Raw genomic sequence first — 20,306 nt, 5'->3', positions numbered from 1 at the left:
ACAAGAAAAAAAAACTTGAATTTTACCTTCTCTTCCATTCATTTATCCCCTATTTTAAAAAATGAGGGATTAATGTTTGGCGGGTGAGGGGTTCGTCCAATTGAGAGGACATCTTACCAAGCTTTAGAACAAAAATTCATAACAATTGTTTGGAAGTCCTCAAATTTCCTTTGTCGGTGACACACTTCTCTCTTAATCAATATCAAGCTTTAGACAATCATCCCTCGCGGCCAATTCTACCAAGCCGTTGTGTCATCTTGTCCTATCGAGCTTTAGACTATTATATATATATAGTTATATATGGGCTCTCATGAATTTTATGACCATTCAAAACAAAAATAAGTATAGAAAAAATGAGAAAATCTTGAGAGAGAAATCCTAAAGAGAGAAAATTCAAAGAAGGAAAATCTAGAAAGAAAAAAAAGGGAAAAAAACATAAACATTGAATAAAGGGAAAAAAGTATAATCTAACTAGTTTTGTCTTTGTGCTTTTAATGGGAAATTGGACTAAATGACCCTAAAGATAGGGTCATTTGCGTCCGTGATCACTGATAATAAATTGATCTGGTGACCACTTTAATTTTTTTGGACGAAATTACCCTTTTCGCGTAACGCGAAGGGACTTCGCGTTTCGCGAAGTGAGACGCTGTGAAAAGTCCAGAATACCCTTACTATATAATATAACCCGACCATCTTTTTTCATTTCTTTTCTTCCCTTCTCTCTCTTCCCTTCCACTTTTCTCCTCCTTCTCTCTAAACTCGCCGGCGGCGGAGGTAAACGACGGCGATACACTCAATGAGCTCCACGACGAGCACAAGCACTGTAACACTTGGTAAATTTATGTACTTCAAGTTTATTGTTGTTCATTTATGCATTTTCGAATCACTGTGTTGTTTAGGGTTTCATCTGATGATACTTCCCGTTTCGCGAAGTACTTCCCGTTTCGCGATGTACTTCCCATTTCGCGAAGTACTTCACGTTTCGCGAAGGATTTCCATTTCACAGTATTAATTATCCCGTTTCCATTTTTTCTTGCAGCCGAAGTTTTCGTTTTCTATAATGGAGAGTGGAAAACTGATGCTAATGGAATATTGTATTTTGACGCCTCTTCAATAAAACATTGGATTTACCCCAAAGTACTCGTTATGCTGAATTAATTGATAAACTCCATGAAAGACTTCACGTGCAGAAATCTACGTATGATTTAGTGTTGCAAGTGAAGTATGATATTCCGAATATCACAAATCCTAGACCCGTTTTTATTGAAGAAGATGAGGATTTGAACATATATTTATCACGCTTGATTTTGGGTCGAACTGTGTCACCATTGTGTGTGTCTGTAGTAGAGAAGTCACAATTTACTAAAGAAAAGATACCACTACTTACCTACCCAACTCAAGAAAGTATTCTCCCACAATTTACTCAGAAAATTGTACCAGAAGCTGTACCCTCGGAGGTCTTTGTTGAAAGTAATGAAGCCGGAGATAACTCTTTGCCTCACATCCTACTTACTCAGGACTTGCATGCATCAATACCTATGCCACATAGTGCGAGAAGAGCATCAACGGGCACACCTACTAGTGCAAGAAGATCATCATTGGGTACACCATGTAGTACAAAAAGATCATCATTTGGTACACCATGTAGTGCAAGAAGATCATCATTTGGTACACCATCGATAGACATATCACCGACAGACATATCACCGACAGACATATCACCGACAGACCCCTCATTTGCGTTGGCATTAACTACTGAAACCGTGTTGGAAGTCGGTGCCTTGTTTAAAAATAAAAAAGAACTACAACTGATGCTATATAAATATGCGATGACTAATCATTTTGAATTCAAGGTGGAGAAGTCAAGAAAACATCTTTGGTATGTGAAATGTTTGGATGAGAAATGCAAGTGGAGATTGCGTTCCGTGAAAGGTAAATTATCTGAGATGTTTGAGATCCAGAAATTCGACCAACAACACTCATGCTCAGTTCTGTCGAGGCTAGAGAAAAAAATGCAAACACCAGCATGGGTTATTGGGAAGTGCGTGAAGAGTAAGTACATGGACCATCACCATAATCACTTGCCTAAGAAAATAATTGAAGACATGCAGGCAACTTATGGGGTAAATTTGACTTATAATAAGGCTTGGAGGGCTAGGGAATTGGCATTAGTGGCGGTGCGAGGACGGTAGAGGATTCATATGAAAAATTACCCTCATACCTTTATATGTTGGAGAAGCATAATCCTGGTACCATAACAGACATCCAAACAGACGAGGTCGGGCACTTCAAGTATATGTTCATGTCCCTAGGCCTCTCTATTAGGGGTTTCAAAGCCTTTTGTCGTCCCGTATTGTGTGTTGATGCCAGTTTTCTTAAGCACAAGGTGGGAGGTCAACTATTGGTGGCTATTGCATTAGATGCTAATGAACAATTATATCCTGTCGCATTCAAAGTTGTTGATTCAGAGAATAATAACTCTTGGACTTATTTTATGCAAAATTTGAGAGAAGCAATTGGATTAGTTGATGATCTTGTCTTCGTATCCGATAGACACCCAAGCATCGCCAATGCCTTATGTGCTGTTTTTCCAGAAGCATACCACGGTGCGTGCACATATCACATAAAGATGAATATTAACGCGAAATTCAAAACTGATAATTGTCATATGAAGTTTGATATGGCCTCTCGTGCGTACACTATCCACGAATTTAATCGTTTTTTTACAAGATAAGGGTTAAAGATCATAGGATTGCTGCCTATTTGGAAGAAATTGGATTTCAAAGATGGAGTAGTGCATTTTTCCCCGGTAAGCGATACAATCAACTAACAAGCAATTATGCTGAGAGTTTTAATAGTTAGAGCAGGGAATCCAGAAAGTACCCCATTTCCTCAATGGCCGAGTATTTAAGATTGACAATACAAAGTTGGTTTAATGAGAGAAGAGAAAGAGCGTCCAACCACCGAGAAGTGTTATCTCCAACATATGAAAAGTTATTACGTGAGGGATTCGAGAAGGCTAGATTCTATACAGTATCATCGCTTAACCGATTCGAGTTTTATGTGCATGACAATGAGTCTCATTTTAAAGTCAATTTGAAAGACATGAACTGCACTTGTAGGGTATTTGAAGTTTCTGGTCTTCCTTGTACTCATGCAATGGCTGCTGCCCGTCACCGCAATTTGGTTTGTTATGACTTTTGTTCAAGGTATTTATTCAGCTCACATGTTCAATCTATTTAACCAATTGTTTAATCGTTTTATTTTCCATTCTGACAGGTATTACACAACTGAATCTTGGATGAATGCATATGCGGAGACATGTTACCCTGCTGGTGATGAAGACGATTGGGATATTCCCGAAATGATCAAGGAACGCGTATGTCTAAAACCACCTGTCAAGGTTAAGAAAGGGCGCCCACAAACAAAGCTTAGGTCATCTCAAGGTGAGGTACGTAAGGCTCCGAGACGATGAAGCTCATGTGCTGGACTAGGACATAATAGGGCCACATTCAAAGCAGTCATGCCTGCACCATCTACTGCAAAAGCATAATCATCTAAGCATCATGACTCATCTTCTCAACAGCACGAGCCATCATCTCAACAATATGAGCCTTTAGATTGATTGGGATAAGTTGTATTATGTTTTGGATAAGTTGTATTATGTTTTGGATAAGTTGTTTTATGTTTTGGATAAGTGGTATTATGTTTGGTATAAGTTGTACTCGGATAAGTTTTAATCGGATAAGTTGTACTCGGATAAGTTTTAATCGGATAAGTTGTACTCTGTTTGTTGTATCTAGTTTAGTTGTGTACTGATAAGTGCTTATCGTTTCGTTAAGTACTTATCGTTTCGTTAAGTACTTATTGTTTCGTTAAGTACTTCTCGTTTCGTTAAGTACTTATCGTTTCGTTAAGTTAAACTTGGTTTAAGTTAAAGTTAGTTTAAGTTAGTTACTTGGTATGATTTATGTACATTGATTTATATGTTCAATTATTTGGTATGTAAATATTAGACTACCAACCAACCAGACTACATTAAAACTACAAATATTATAACATGAAATGTAACTTAAGTTCAAGTTCTATCCAAAAAGCAATACAAGATCAGAATACATAAGCACCAGTCAAGTTCTATCCAAAAATCAATAAAAGATTACAATACAAACTAAGGTTCTGTAATATGATGAAATAACCGGACCGCCATCTTTTGTCTAAAAAACTCCATTTCATTGGAATTCACCTTCTCTACACCTAAACCAGCAGTCAAATATTCCATGAACATAAGCATAAATACACCACAATCCCCACTTTCTGATGCTCTAGGGACTTCCCCATATTTGGCGACTGCATTTTTGGCTGGGTGTGGCAACCTTTTATATGTCAGTTTCTGAAATTGAAATTAGGATACCTTTGTAGCTCAACATCAGTGGCTCCCATTGCATATATTCGTGGAATCATCTCACACAAAGGTCTCAGGTATGGATCGAGATTCCTATAAATACTCGAGTCGCAGTCATAAACGTCAATGTGATTATCTTGTAGACGAACGACGCACAGTACCCAATGCTTGTTGCCAATGTTCAAAGGCACGTAAATATCGTCTACTGATGGCCATTCTGGCATATGTCTATGGTCTCCACCCAGGAAGTACTGATCAAATACCTCTAATATTGGAAAATTTTCAGGATCTTTTTTAAAGTTCGGGTACTCTCGCCTCATCAAATCTCCTAATAAGCAATCCCCTATTGATACTTTACAATGTTTATATGTCTTGGGATATTGCGCAATCCTTTTGCGCAACAAGTGGCAGAATGAGTCGACTTCCTGCAAAATGGGGGAAAAGGCAGTATATATCAAAAACCTTATTCATAAGTTAAAGAATTAATATGAAATGCAAGACTTACAGGATCTTTAAGCCATGTGCACTTTGTTAGAACTCTAACAAACAACTTCTTTCGTGCTTCGCAAGTAAACACAGTATTTGTCTGATCATTGGTGGCTAACATCTTCAACCAATTCTGTATGGAACCAACAACTCATCATCAAATTTTGAAGGGGATTGATAGTTAATGGATCATTCGTCCTTTGACTCTGTTTGACAAGAGGGTTGGTGATTCTTCATCTTCTTCTTGCTTCCTCACTCTTTTTTTTGGAACTACTCTACTCCTTTAGGTGGAGTGTTGTATAATTGGAAATCATCATCATCGTTCTCATCCCTTCCCCATCCTTCGAAATCCTTCCCATCCTTCGAATCCTTCCCATCCTTCCCATCCTTCGAATCCTTGGCATCCTTCCCATCATTCGAATCCTTGCATCCTTCTCAACCTTGACCTTGACTTATCCTTCCCATCCTTGGCTTTCTTCCCACACTTCTGAACCTTGACCTTATCCTTCTTTTTCTAAATTATTTCTTGCATCATATCGGAGAGCAAACATCTCCCCACCATCCACCTTCACCTCAACCTTCCCTCACTCAGTCTCAATCTCACCACCATCCAATTTGACGATCAGTTCTCAATCTCCCACCATCCACCTTCACATCAGTCTCAATCTCCCCACCATCCACCTTCACAATCAGTCTCAATCTCACCACCATCCAATTTGACATCATTCTCAATCTCCCCACCATCCACCTTCACATTTTCTCAGTCTCCTCCACCTTCACCACACTATCCTCCACCTTCCTATCCTACAAAAAATAAAACAACATTGTGGTCAGCGTTTACTTCCCGAAACAACATTTGACTTCGCTAAGTAAAAATTACCTCAGTTTTATCCTCCACCTTCACACTCTCCTCCTCCACTTTCACAGCATCCATTACTCTCCTCCACCTTACCATCCTTCATCTCCATCTCATTCGTCTTATCTCCTCCACCTTCCCATCCTGCAAAAGAAAACAATAGTGTGGTCAGCGTTTACTTCCCGAAACAACATTGACTTCACTAAGTAAAAATTACCTCAGTTTTATCCACTTCACACTCTCCTCCTCCCACCTTCCCATCCTTCATCTCCATCTCATTCGTCTTCATCTCCTCCACATTCCTTCCTGCAAAAATAAACAACAGTGTGGTCAGTTAAGAACAACAAACGATAAGCACTTAACGAACGATAAGCACTTAACGAAACGATAAGCACTTAACGAAACGATAAGCACTTAACGAAATGATAAGCACTTAACGAAACGATAAGCACTTAACGAACGATAAGCACTTAACGAAACGATAAGCACTTAACGAAACGATAAGTACTAAACAAAACGATAAGTACTAAAAAAAACGATAAGTTTCATTATCTTACCTCAGTCTTGCCCTTCTTGTCCAATTTGCTCTTCTTCTTCTTCCTCTCTTCCTCCATATTATCTAATTACCTATTAACATGGCCATACTTTGGTTGGATTTGGCTAATAATTGTTCGCACATACTAACAACCAACTTTTTAATATAAGCCTTGTGATGTGTTTGAGTTTCTTCGTAAGCTGTTTTCATCTCTTTGAGCTCCTCCTTCACCTCTTTGATGAGCTCCTCCTTCAGCGCTTTTACCTCCTCTTTCAGCTCTTCCCATTTACATCCAACAGAAGATGTTGGAGGTAATCCAGGACTAGTAGCGGATGGGGGACTAGGAATGTTGGCAGGACTAGATTTATAAGCAAGCTTCCTCTTCAGGTTTACTGCTTCTTGAGATTAACCACAGCCTTTCTCTTCCGGGTGTTTGGTTTGGAAGTAGGTTCTTCATGTTCATCTTCATGTTCAATTTCCTCTTCATCATAATCCTCCTTCACTAACTTCCTTCTGTAAATTCCTCAAAAAATTCATCAGTTGACTCATCTATTTGTTCAAAGTCCTCACCACTGTATAACCTCTTCTCCATGGAGGACTCTTCCATCTCAGTCAGATCCGTTGTCTCCAGGGAAGACTTTATCTCGATCCAAGGTGTTCTTCCTGTTTGGAATGATAGACTAACAACCTTGGGCGTAGAGGATCATTAAGCTCATTCTTTCTGGCAAATTTAGGGATAAAACCTTTGATGACCTCATATGTCCACACTTGAAATGCCAGTGCAAACCCATAAATGTTATAAGCAAAAGGAGCATAAGGATCATCACTCATTTTCTTCTTCTTATAATATTTGTGACTGAGATGTCTCATGTTCTTGTTCAAACCCTTGAGGGTGGCTCTAAAGGTCACTTCCCCCAAAGAAATCGGAGGAAACTTTCCTCGTCTTCGACCATGTGGAGGATTTTTGCAAATACCACCCTCCTTTGGTCAAATGAAAATAGGTACTGGTAAATCAGGCATACCAGCCCATCTTCCATGCATCTTCCTTATCTCTACATTTCCAAAAGCAGTCTCCAACTCTTGCATTACTACACTGTCTTCCCTTTAAAATATTTTACCGATAGAGGTGGACAACCTCGGCATTGTTCTTCGTTCACCTCAGGAAACCTTCCGAAGTTAGGCCCGTCACCAAGGCGTACTCTTTCATACCAAACACAAGTTGTTGCCCATTGATATTGAAAGTTATCTCCATGGAGTTTGAGGTTACCCTCCTAAGCAACATGTGATGTACAATAGTTAATGAGAACTGCAACACTGGCATAGAGACTATATATCTGAATTGGGTATTGTACACCTTCTCCACAAGATCCATTTCCTCAAACTTCATAACAATCTTCTTCAGGCAGAGGGCGCTTTCCAAGAAATTCATCCAGGAAAATCAGGAACGGTGGTTTCCTGCCATCTACAAAAGAACAACAACAAAAATGTAGAACAAATACATAAACCACCGCAAACGATAAGTACTTAACGAACGATAAGTAATTAACGAAACGAGAAGTACTCAACGAAACAATAAGTACTTAACGACACGATAAGTACTTAACAAAACGTTAAGTACTTAACGAAACGATAAGTACTTAACGAAACGTTAAGTACTTAACGAAACGATAAGTAATTCGCGAATCCCTAAACCAGAAACAATAACCAACAACCAGAAACAAGTGGAAAACCCAAAACATAAAGCAATAATCAATAACCAGAAACAAGCATTAAACACTAAACCTAACCAAATAAACTGAAACAGCCAAACCCTAAAACTTAACATGCAAATATGAAAACCCATAACCAAAAAAGACATGCAACAACCAAAAAAATAATCAAACCTGAGATTAATGAAGAGACAGTTAGAGAGAGAGGACACGAGGGGGATAGAAGACGGGCAGATCGGCCTGGCAATGTCCTTCAGTGAGACGGTTATAGAGAGAGAGGACTCGAGAGGATAGAAGAGGGAAAATGGAAAGAAATGAATGCAGAAATGTTTTTTTTTAAAATATAAGGTATGGCGCGTGCAGAAACGCGCGCCTCTTCGACTTCATACGCGCGCCTCTTCGACTTCCTACGCGCGCGTTGCAGAAACGCTAAGTACTTAAACGAAACGCTAAGTACTTAACGAAACGTTAAGTACTTAACGAAACGCTAAGTGCCTAACAAATGCTATGTGCATAGCGAAATGCTAAGTAACTAGCAGAAACGTATCATCTGCAAATATCATCATCGACAAAAGAACAATCAATCAGATAAACAACTAATGAAACCAATATGAACAAATATGAACAAATATGACCCAATATGAACAAATATGAACAAATATGATCCAATATGAATCAATATTAACCAATATCAACCAAAAGTAACATATTTAGGGTTAGGATTTCATTAAAAGAACATAAATCGTTTGAAATGAAGATAATAGACCAATAAGAACATAAATTAATTTAGGGTTTTTAGATAAATACTGAAAACATGAAAATAAAACCATTTGGGTTAGGGTTAGGGTTGCGAATGAAGAAATACCAATAAGAACCTAAATCTGTTATATAAACATAGATTCAGGATGAGGTTTCTTATCTTTGTAGATTTAGGTCATAGTAGTTCGCCCGTCGCCGGAGTTTACGCCGCCGCCGACAAACTCAAGAGCAAAGAAACCTTGAGAGAGAAACAAAATGAGAGAAATGAAAAAATTTGAGTATATATATCAATACTGTTTCACTTCGCGAAACGCGAACTCCCTTCGTGTTACGCAAAAAGGGTAAATTTGTCCAAAAAAATAAAGTGGTCACCAGATCAATATTATTATAAGTGACCACGGACGCAAATGACCCTATCTTTAGGGTCATTTAGTCCAATTTCCCCTTTTAATACCCAGATTATAATGACGATTTTAGATGCTAGGATGACGATAAATAGATGGTTAAGAAATTCGAGGAAAAGCGTTTAGCATAGCATGTGCAAACACTCTTCGATGTCAATAGACACAAACAAAGGAGAAAATAGACGTTGAAGATAAGAAAACTAGAAAGAAGAAGAAGACCTATATTAGATTTTACCTCTTTTATTTGCATAAGAGTAACGCATTACTCGTTTCTTTTATAAAGACCTCGAACTCACTTTGTTTTCTTGAATGCAGAACCGACATTCACAATAGGGACTCTACGTGATCTAGTTTCCGAGCATTTTATTAGTGTAATGCCTGACAACGAAGCGTGAAATTCTTCTCAAAGTAGAAGACAAATAAATTCACGACTATCGTTAAAGAGGCAATGGATAGTACCACAGACCTTAAGGCTCTCGAAGACAAGCTGACTAGATTCATCACCATTTTCATCCTCTCAACTACCACCCTCTTCATCTTCTCAACCATCACCCAAGAAAAACTATAGTAATAATAAAGTAGTTGAAGCTGAAGAGTGGTATGATTCAGGCAAAAAAGTTAAAGCCAAAAAAGATATATAGTTGGCATGGATTAATAAGATTAGAAAATGAAAGAAGGCAGTATCATAATCATGTGAAAGAGATGTATCCAATGAAAGATGTACAAATCCAAATTATAAAAAAAATGAATGAACAAATTGCTAGGAGAACCTCATAAACCACGTAAACGTGGAGATGTAGTTTAAAAGAAGCTAGAAATGCTAATATACCCCCATTGGCTGAAACATTTAAATCTCTCTAAGTATAGCAAAAAAAAAGGACACCTTATACTTCATGAACAAATATATTACAAATAACATGCCTTATAAGCTCAAAGAGGCCACGATGAATCAACTTTACTCAAGTACTTGTCGATACCGCTTTAGAGTGGCATACTTGTTAAGACATTGCTCAATATCATATTGTGGAAGAGTTGATAAAGGTATTCATTAATTAGTTTTCCATTTTTGTGAAAGTTTACAAGCTTGAAAGTAAGCTACGTACAATTCGGCAAGGCCCGAAGGAAACATTCGAAAACTATGTGAACAGATGGAATGACGATACATTAGAAGTGGATGAGTTTCCTAATGAACAGACTCAAGTTGACATGTTGTATGTCTAAATGAATGTTCAATAAACGAAAAAATTATCGAGAACTAAGTACCGTTATTTTGAAGATCTCACTAATGTGGAGATGGCTACAACGATGTTCCAAGAAAAAGACAAAAGAATGAAAGAATTGTACAAAGTTGCTCCTAAATATCATTAGAAGAAGACAAAAGTTAGTCACATAGCTAGTATTTGGGAAGATAAGAGCGCGGGTCGGGACACCACCAAAATACTCTATTTCCTTAAACAAACCGATCCACCTCCACAATAGAGGACCACTACCCGAAACGACGCTCATAGAAAGGTCGATGACCTCAGGATGTCGTAAAGGAAGACCTTTAAAGCATTGTTTTCAAGAAACTTGATCCAAGTGTTATCACCGGTACTAGGAAGAGAGGTGATAGGCAAGTACGCGAATGAGTGGTGCTAATATCATCAAGAAAAAGGGCACTCCATTAATCGTTTTTATTCTCTTAAACATAAGATTCAAGTACTTATATATACTAATGTCATACTTGCTCCACAAGTCAAGGACATTCCAATACCAACACACGATGTCAATCTTATCAAGGTAGATGAAGAGATGAACTGAATAATAAATATGTCTGTTTCGATTGAAACAGATAATTGGATGATAGTCGAATTCGAATTAGAGAACTACAAAGAATTTAACCAATTAATTAAGGGGAAACCGAGCTAGTCTACGATAATACCGGTCATAGATAATTGGTAGGAAACTAAGTCAGTCTAGGCTAACATTAAATTATCCGACGACTGGTGGTCTCAAGATACAGAGGCCAAACCTGTTATAGACTCAAATAATTGGTAGAATGTGAATAAAGATGTCGATAAAGAATCCATAAAAGACAATTAAACAGAAATCCATGCTATCTAGAAAGGAACAGATTATCAACCAGCTTTCATGAAAACGATGCATCTTGAGAGGCAAACTAAAGTTTACAAGAGTAAGAATAACGATAACGTGTCCATTGGGTATTAAGTACCCCAAGCACAGAACACTAGAAACAACCTACTAGATTAGTTGAAGAAGACTAACGATAACGTGTCCATCGGGTATTTCTTATGTATTCCATTGAACATTGTCATCCTATTTTAAATGAATTTCCACAAGCCAACATCTCAGTTATCACATCTTTAGAATAGTTGGTGAGTATGATTTTTGGAATCACGACAGATCTGAAAATATTCTTTGATGACTCATATTTGCCTTCGTACAGTGCGAATCATTGTAAAGCCTTGTACATTTTAGTGAGCATGGAGGGTAAAACTGTTCTAATAGGTTTAGTCAAAAACGGACCAGCTCTAAACATCTCGCTGCAAAAGATTGGAGTATCTAGAGAGAATATTGTTCCATTTGATTTGAGCATTCAAGGATTCGACAATACAAGCGAAGGAAGTGATGGGATGTTTCAAGACGACGATACAAGTACTCGGGGTGTCATTTGACGTCGAGTTCATAGTAATCGACATGAAACTATCCTACAACCTCATTTCAGGACGAATGTGGTTACACTATTTTAAAGCAGTTGCCTCCATAGTGCAACAAAATGTTTTCTTTGAGTCAAAAGCCAAGAATGTCACATTCAACAAAAAATCTTATGTTTCAGTTGATACAAGCACATCACACACCACTTCACAAGAAGTCGAGCTGGATAATTTAGTCATAGGCACAATATTAGAACTAGATTAATACGATCTGGTATTTTGACTATTTCTTTAGTCCGACCCTTTTTATGATAAACGCGATGAGTTATTTTTCGGGTTTTGGCTTAGGTCCTTGTGCTATAGGTATCTATAACTTAGTGTAGATGACAAAAAATATGAATCATCGTGGTGGTATGAGTTATGAGCCATTTGGGCTCGACATAAATAAGAGGTAAAATAGTTGATGCTTAAATTACGATCCCGCCTAACTTGAATGTGCAATTCGTGAAAGAGTTAGAAATTATTCCTTACTTCAAATTCTGTGAACATTTCATCCATATAACCTTAAAACCTAGATTTTTAGGTCTCGAAATCTTTTTATCATTACTTTGTTACTCAAAACCCTTTTTCTTGTAGGATTCGGGGAACATAACGATTGGTAGGCCTGCTCAAGAGATTGCACAAGGTCTTCTACGAGCAAGTACCTAAAGCATGTACCGGTAATGAAGCTAGTGCACAAACAAAACCTTCTGAACCACTTCAGTTAGAACAATTAATACATATAGATTCCGACTCTAAGAGCGTCACTTATAACGACGAAGACGATCCTTACTTAAAGAAGAAATCGCTAGGCGTTATGAGCATGAAGTAATACACTAAAAATAATCTAGACATAGAAGAAATTATTTTTTAAAAACTAACAAAAAAAAAAAAAAAACTACTCTCCTACTAATTTAATTTGTTAAGACAATGTTTTGCTTAATGTTTCAAACAATATTTTTAATAATGAAGAAGTATTTTTTTATCACCCCTTTTAATAAAACATTTGTTTTAGAAATGACTTATGACATGAAACATTATCTATAAAAGCATGAAGAAGCCTTTTCCATGATTGAAGAAATAATTGAAATTAATCTAAACACGGATGAATATCTTCAAATGGTTTTAAATTGGAAAATATGTTAGGTAAAATTATTTTGACTAACGTTATTATAAAGATGTATTAGTAAAACTTTGATTAAGAATAAAGTTAATCCGTCTAATTGTTTTTGTGCATGTGCATCAAAATATGCTAAGTTAGACTTGGTTTGAAACAGGCTTATTAGACGTGTTACGCTGTTAGACTTGCAGTCTAACAGATACGTAGTTAGACGTGCAGTCTAACAGATACGTAGTTAGACGTGGAGTCTAATAGATACGTAGTTACACGTGTAGTCTAACAGATACGTAGTTACACGTGTAGTCTAACAGATACGTAGTTAGACGTGTAGTCTAATAGATACGTAGTTAGACGTGAAGTCTAATAGATACGTAGTTAAACTGCAGTCTAACAGATACGTAGTTAGACGTGCAGTCTAACTCTATTAGACTTGGTAGTCTAATGGATTTCGCTATTAGACATGAGCGTCTAACTTCCTTAGACTTGGCAGTCTAACGGAGCACGTCTAATGCCTCGCTTCAGCAACTGTTTGAAGTTAGCATCCGTCTACCCACGATCAACTAGCTGTACGTTACTCCTGCTCCACTCATCCGTGCAGTCCAGTACGCCAACTATTTGTATTCAATGAATGAATGCCATGTACACGAATATTCCTCCACTACTTGTTCAGTAAAGGACAGTTTCAGAAGAATATCCGATGTAATACTAGTTCGGTACGGCCACGATCCTTGTGCACAAAGCCTGATGTACTCTTGTACTATGGAGGCTTTCCAATGGGCGCTTGCCACGTGTCCATCTAGAAGATTCGACTATTGGTGTTTGTCTTCTATATATAGATCCTCAAGGACAACGATCGACGTACCAGAGAGTAACAAGTTTTTACGAGCGTACCAGACTACTGATTTCACAAGCCTTACCTGTTATCAATCTTATACTCTTGCACTTTATGATTTGTACATTATCAAGTTCAAGAGAGAATCAAAATCTGTCTAGCTGAGAAATAGTCTTAATCATATTGTAAGTTGAATAGAGCCTGTTATGTTCAACAGTTAGCTAGCCAGTAAACTGTATTTTATTCAAAGAAGTATAGTGAATCCTTCTGGTGGTTGGAAGAAGGGGTGACGTAGGAGAGTTTTCTCCGAACATCCATAAACAACTTGTTGTGTTATTTACATTCTGTCTTTCCTTCTCTCAATGGTTCATAGCTTCAAACCCGAGCAAACAGTTCCGCACTTGAATCGCTTCAAGAGTTTGCAAGGGTTTATGAAGAATAGAAAGTAATATTAATCCCTAACAGTATTTCTATCAAACCATTTTTTCAGATGTTGTCATCAATATTTAGACCCCCATCTATATTGATTACACCGACTATCAATTGGTATTAGAGTCCTATTTCTATTCTCAAGTTTATCTCCAAGAATGTGGATCATATCCAAAGATGCTAGTGCTACCACAATCCATACGTTCTCAAAAGAAAACTATATTGTGTGGAAGAAGAGAGTTCGTGCTCATCTTTTCATCTCTTCATGATGACATGTGGAGTGTTATCACAAATGGTCCCATCAAGATCGAAAAGGAGAAATCCGAATGGACTAGGGAAGATAAGAGAAGGAACAACCTCAACAACATGGCATTGGGCGTTATGTACAGATCTCTTGATGACAACATGTTCAACTAAATCATCGAGTGTGAAACTGCCAAGGAGATCTGGGATAGACTCACCCAACTATGTGAGGGCAATGAGCAAACCAAAGAGAACAAAATCATGGTTGCCACTTGTAGACACTCATTTTTCACACCTAATTTTATAGTTTATGCTTTACATAAATCTGAGTCTATAAAATTTTCTCGAATTCATTCACGGACTCATTGCACGATTTATATTAAAGATGATTATTTTTTAAAACAATTGAGTTTTTGAAAATAATTGATTTTGTATTCTTAATAAAGTTAAGGTAGTAATTTGTCTATGTTACAACACTTAGAGAAGTTATTATACTTAAAATATTCAAAGTTTTATTTAATTAATTACCTTGTGTATTTATAAAAAATAAAAATTAAAAAAATTATTTACAAAATATATATTAGCGTTTTTTTATAAAATTTCGTTAGGTATATTTTGTTTTCTTTTAATTTGATTAGTTTGTTAGATTAGTTAGATTAGATTTTGCAATTTGATTAAGTTAGTTAGTATTTTATTATAATTATAATTGTTCCTTAGAAATAGGAATAATTAATAATAATACAATTGCTTTTTTTAATTGTTTGTTTTAATTTTATTTCTTTTGTAGGATAAAGGGAAATGGGTCAATCCAAGATCCACATGCAAGATCCGGATCAGATTTGTGAATAGAGATAGGAAGATCCAAATCAAAGGCAAATCAACCCGAAGTAAGGCCAAGAAAAGGATCCAATTGACGGATCCGACCGGTCACCCGACTAATGGACCGACCCATGCCCAAGATTCGACCCATGAAATCAAATGTTAAAAGAGTTAGGTGAAGGCAACGGTCATCTTCTTGATGGTGACAACCACAAATCTTGAAATGACGATACTATCATGTGCGGTCAAAAGAAAATAAAAAAAGTTGCTACAAAAGAGGAGGAAGTGGCAAGAGAGAAAGTTTCAACGTGTGTAGAAGAAAAGATTAAAGACTTGGTTATTTTTTAATTATAAAATTAAAATAACCAAGTATTACATCATTATTAAATAAAGATTAAATCCCATTGGATTGAAAACTTGATTTAGTGACATTTCAAGTGGAGATTGCTCCATTATTTTAAACATTTGTAAATGTTTAAAATAGTTTTCTTTCCAACGGTCAAGTTTGTTAAATGGGCCTTTGGGCCCTAGGGTTTCATAGCTTTGCCTATAAATACCCTTCTTAACACCCTAACAAAATAACTTCAACTTTCGACCTTGACCTTCACCTTTCTCTCTCTTTTCATATTGCACTCTTTTCACATTATTTTCAAGAGCCAAAATTTTAATATTAAAGTGACCTTAGGCTGCCCCTTTTGATTTTGAAGAAAAAGAGTTCATACACTTGAGTTAAGAAAGCAACCATCTTTATAAGCTTCTTGACTCTACCTTTAGTTTTGTCTTTAATAAGATTGCTTTTGGTCTTTCTATTATATATCTTTAATAAGATTGTTTTTGGTCTTTTATTATATAATATGATTGTATGTATAATTATTAATTAGGTCTTTAACTTTATGTATGTTTTATGTAAATTTTAAACCTAACATGTAAATATAATATAACTAAAAAAAGTTTAATGTAAAAAAAAAAAATTGTTTTCTTTGTATAAACTTTAAGGGCTTTTGAATTTGAAGACCCTAAGAGAAAATTCCGTATAGTTTTGTAATTATTATTATATTATTATTATTTGAATAATTAGATCTAATATTAAACTTTCTAAGTAAAAAAAATAACTTTCTTTGTACAGTTTTATTATTATATTATTATTATTTGAATAATTAGATATGTTATTAATAAATTTCTATAAAACTTTAGAGCCATTTGATTTTGAAGAGCTAAGTAAAAAAATAAAAATAAAAACATTCTTTTGTACAATTTTATTTTATTTTATTTTATTTTATTTCTTTTCTTTTATTTATTTATTTATTTATTATTTATTATTATTATTATTGTTACTTTTATTATTATTATTATTATTATTTTTATTTTATTATTATTATTTTTATTTTTTTTTTTTTTATTTATTTATTTATTATTATTTTTTATGCAAACTCTTTAATGTTTAAAATGAAAAAGTTCTAATATGTAAAGCGTAAAAATGTTTTAAAAAAGGCCAAAACTAATTAGTAGAGACCTTAGGGGCGTTGTGGGACATAGTGTCTAAAAAACCATTTCCCACACGTAACCAAACGCCGAACTCAAATCTTTTAAATTCCTAATTTTTAAAATTAGGTGGCGACTCTCTAGTCGTGAGGGTAATTAATAAAAAAAGTTAAAAAAGGCCTAGGACACACTTACCATTAAAAAACTCCCAATCTCTCTCAGATTCGACGAGAAGGTAAGATATGGAGTTGTCTATAAAGCCTTAATTTTAAAACTTCAAACATTAAAATTAATTCCCCTCACGTTTTCAAAAAAATAAAATTTTTTAAAGAGTGTCCCAGATTTTTTAAACTAATGATCAAAATTTTTTTAAAAAAATCGATTGATCACACCACTCAGCAGTTCGACAGCTTCAAAATGCATCCTGGGAAACAATGACTAAGTTTGACGCAAGGTTCAGCAAGGTTATCTCCACCCTATCCATTCTTGGACAGACCTACAGCAATAGGGAGATTTTTATCAAGGTCATGCGAGCTTTACCAAGAGAGTGTGGCATAAAGACGATGGCAATGAGGGAATCCAAAGACCTCAACAAGATCGGGCTCTTCGATCTGTTTGTTGATCGTAAGGCCTATGAGTTCGAGTTGAACTCAAGGATTCAAGAAGATCAACCCTCATCCACCATCATTACCAAAGCCTTGGTGACTGTAGAAGAGCCACCAGTTACCCCTGATGTGAAGATAGCTGCCCAGCAGCTCAGCAACGATGTTATGTCTCTCTTTGTGAAGAAGTTTGGCAACTTTATGAAGAAGAGCAATTCTAACTCAAGCTCCTCAAATACCAATGACAATAAGAAATTTAAAGCTAATGTTAAGTATTTTAACTGTGATATTTTAGGTCATTACCAATCGAAATGTCGGAATCCGAAGAGCGAGGAGAAGAAGAAGGAAGAAGAAAAGGAGTTGAAGGCTCTCTTGGCAGGCGACGAGAAGAACAAACAAAACTATAGTGATTCTGATTCATCATTAAGCGACAATGATGATGACGAGGTTGTTTGCTTCATGGTAAGAGAAGAAGAAGAAGCTTAGGAATCTGAGGTATTTGACTTCTCTTCTGAAAAATTTTCAAGTGAATAACTGGTAGCTGCACTAAATGACATGGTCATAGAGTATATAAAGCTATCAGAGTCCCAGAATGAAATAAAATCTTCCTCTAAAGTGTCTCAACCTATTTTATCTCAAACTCTAGAATCAAACACTATTGAAAATGGCAAGGTCGAGATCTCATCTGAGAATAAGATACTCAAAGAACAAATACAAATTCTCTCTTCTGAAAACAAAAGTTTAAACTATATTGTTAGCGCTTGGATAAGGTATGGAGAAGCTGTCAAAATATCAGATTAGTATGTTGAAACCTGTTAGATCCAAATCTGGTTTAGGATTTGATAGCAATGACCCAAACTAGCCCTGTAAGAAGTTAAACTTAGTAACAGACAAACTTAAACCAATAAGTTTTGACAAAGTGAGTCTAACTGACACTGAAACTGATCCAATCCATGAGGAGTTAGCTTTGAAGGATGAAATAACTTATGTTCTGCCGACTTTTAGCTGGCTGAAAATTAAGTTAGATGCAGCCAGCAAGTCTGACAATCTAAAACCTAACAAGAAGTCAATGAGTTTTAAAAGAAAATCATCCTCTAAAGCTAAGGGATCAGTGGCTAGCAGGAAGACGTCTGCTAAGTCTAGCTCATACACATTAATTACAAAACAAAATAGGAAATCCATCAAAATAACTCAAATATGGATTCCTAAGGGACTGATTGATCGAGGACCCAAGTGAATATGAGTACAAGAATTTTAAATATTTTCTTGTGTAGGTGATACAGGGAAGCTGTAGGAAGGAAGCTTAGAGCATACTCTTTTGAGTACATGCTTTAAAAGATCAATTGTGGCACTTGCCACTCCTAAGGACTAAGTGTTTTCTGTCTTAAGGACTTCAAAATATTTATTTATTCTTTTTGTACATGCATGAATTGAGATAGAAATTTATTGTATAAATAAAGATGCACAGAGACTAAAGTTTTAATCGGTCTATTAGACAAGATCATCTAAAAGAAAATGAAAGTACTTAGACGTATTCTTACTTACACACTTTATGCCTCTAAGTTAAATTGTCTTGGTTAATAACCTGCACGGTTAGACGTTGAAGTCTAATAGACGTTTAGACATTTATAAGACAAGAGCAATTGGACACTCGCGTCTAACCAAACACACGTCTAATACGTGTTGTTCATGTGTAATTAGACGTCGACGTCTAATAGACGTTTAGACATCTATAAGACACGTGATTAGACGCCTACGTCTAATAGACTCATGCGTCTAATAAACACTTAGATCATATGGATTGTAGAAGTAAGAAAAACGTCTAACTACGTGTGCTATTAGATGCTTCTTTTTCAAAATCTAATCAAGGACAGATGTCCTCTATGCGGTATCATCTAAGTCTCCCGCTCAAACATTAAAACAATTAATTTCAAATAACATGAAGACACGTGTCTTGTAAGTTATAAGAGAATGAATGATATACCCTTAAATTAATGATGACTATCTGTGGGAAAAGTCTTCTAACATTAATTAATGGGTCCTACCTTTATGTAAAATGACGGTTAAGACATGCGACTATTCGAAGTCTATTTAAGGACTTATTGCATGCGATTGAAACCTTTACGTTCACAAATCTCTCAAGAACCCTAGCTTTCTCTAAAATTCTCTCTTAAGAATTTTGTTCATCTTGAGTCTGTTCATCTTCTCTAAAAAATGGCTAACAAAAAGATTACCCTTGGTAAATACACTCTGCAGGTAGATTTCGCCTCGGTGTATGCTTTCGATCAACGAGAAGTGGTTGACATGTTCCGATCCTTGGAGTATTCTAGCCTCGGAAAGTATCTCAGCGGCCCATTTATTTTCCACGAGAAGGAAGTTCGGGAGTTCTTCAAATCAGTGACAATGGTTGGTGATTCCATTTCTACAATAGTGAACGAAACAATGATTTCTTTTAATGAGGCATCTTATGCGGAGTTTATTGAACTTCCATCGAAGGGCCACACTTTTAATATTCATCTTCCAGCAAAAACCATTACGGAAATGAAGATTGCTTTTTCGGCCGACGGTTCGGAAATCAGGCTGAATGTGAGTAAGAAAGTTCTCAAACCCCATTTCATTCTTTTGAACGACATTGTTGCGAAGGCTCTTCAAGGAAGAGTATGTTCATTTCATCTCTATAATCAGGATCAATTCGACTATATGACGACTATCTCAAAGGGCATTCAAGTCAACTAGGCTTCAACGCTCTTTTCTAATCTGTGTGGGTCGATTGATTCTAAGAACAAGGAGAATGTGGGATTCGTTGCCCAACTCAGTCGTTTTTGGAACATTTGGGGGTTCCTATGGAATAAGGAGAGGCTATTCTCACTATTCGTGTGTTCAACATCTTTACAGTTGCCAACACCCTCACAAGAATGAAGAACTCAAAGGAGTT

At 36.1% G+C, this 20,306-nt stretch overlaps 1 protein-coding gene across 1 annotated transcript; it reads right to left on the bottom strand.

The window, feature by feature from the left end:
- Positions 1–4,107: 4,107 nt before the first annotated feature.
- On the bottom strand, positions 4,108–5,843 carry LOC124917871. Its single transcript, XM_047458149.1, has 5 exons — positions 5,769–5,843; positions 4,908–5,021; positions 4,412–4,827; positions 4,244–4,373; positions 4,108–4,134 (listed from the first exon to the last, which is right to left on the bottom strand). The coding sequence occupies exons 1-5, from the start codon at positions 5,841–5,843 to the stop codon at positions 4,108–4,110; spliced, it is 762 nt and encodes a 253-aa protein (XP_047314105.1).
- Positions 5,844–20,306: the final 14,463 nt, after the last annotated feature.

Source organism: Impatiens glandulifera, unplaced genomic scaffold (assembly GCF_907164915.1).
Source record: "Impatiens glandulifera unplaced genomic scaffold, dImpGla2.1, whole genome shotgun sequence".
NCBI classification, from domain to species: Eukaryota; Viridiplantae; Streptophyta; class Magnoliopsida; order Ericales; family Balsaminaceae; genus Impatiens; species Impatiens glandulifera.
The sequence above is the reverse complement of the archived record's forward strand: the minus strand, read 5'-3'. Positions and strand labels throughout refer to the sequence as shown.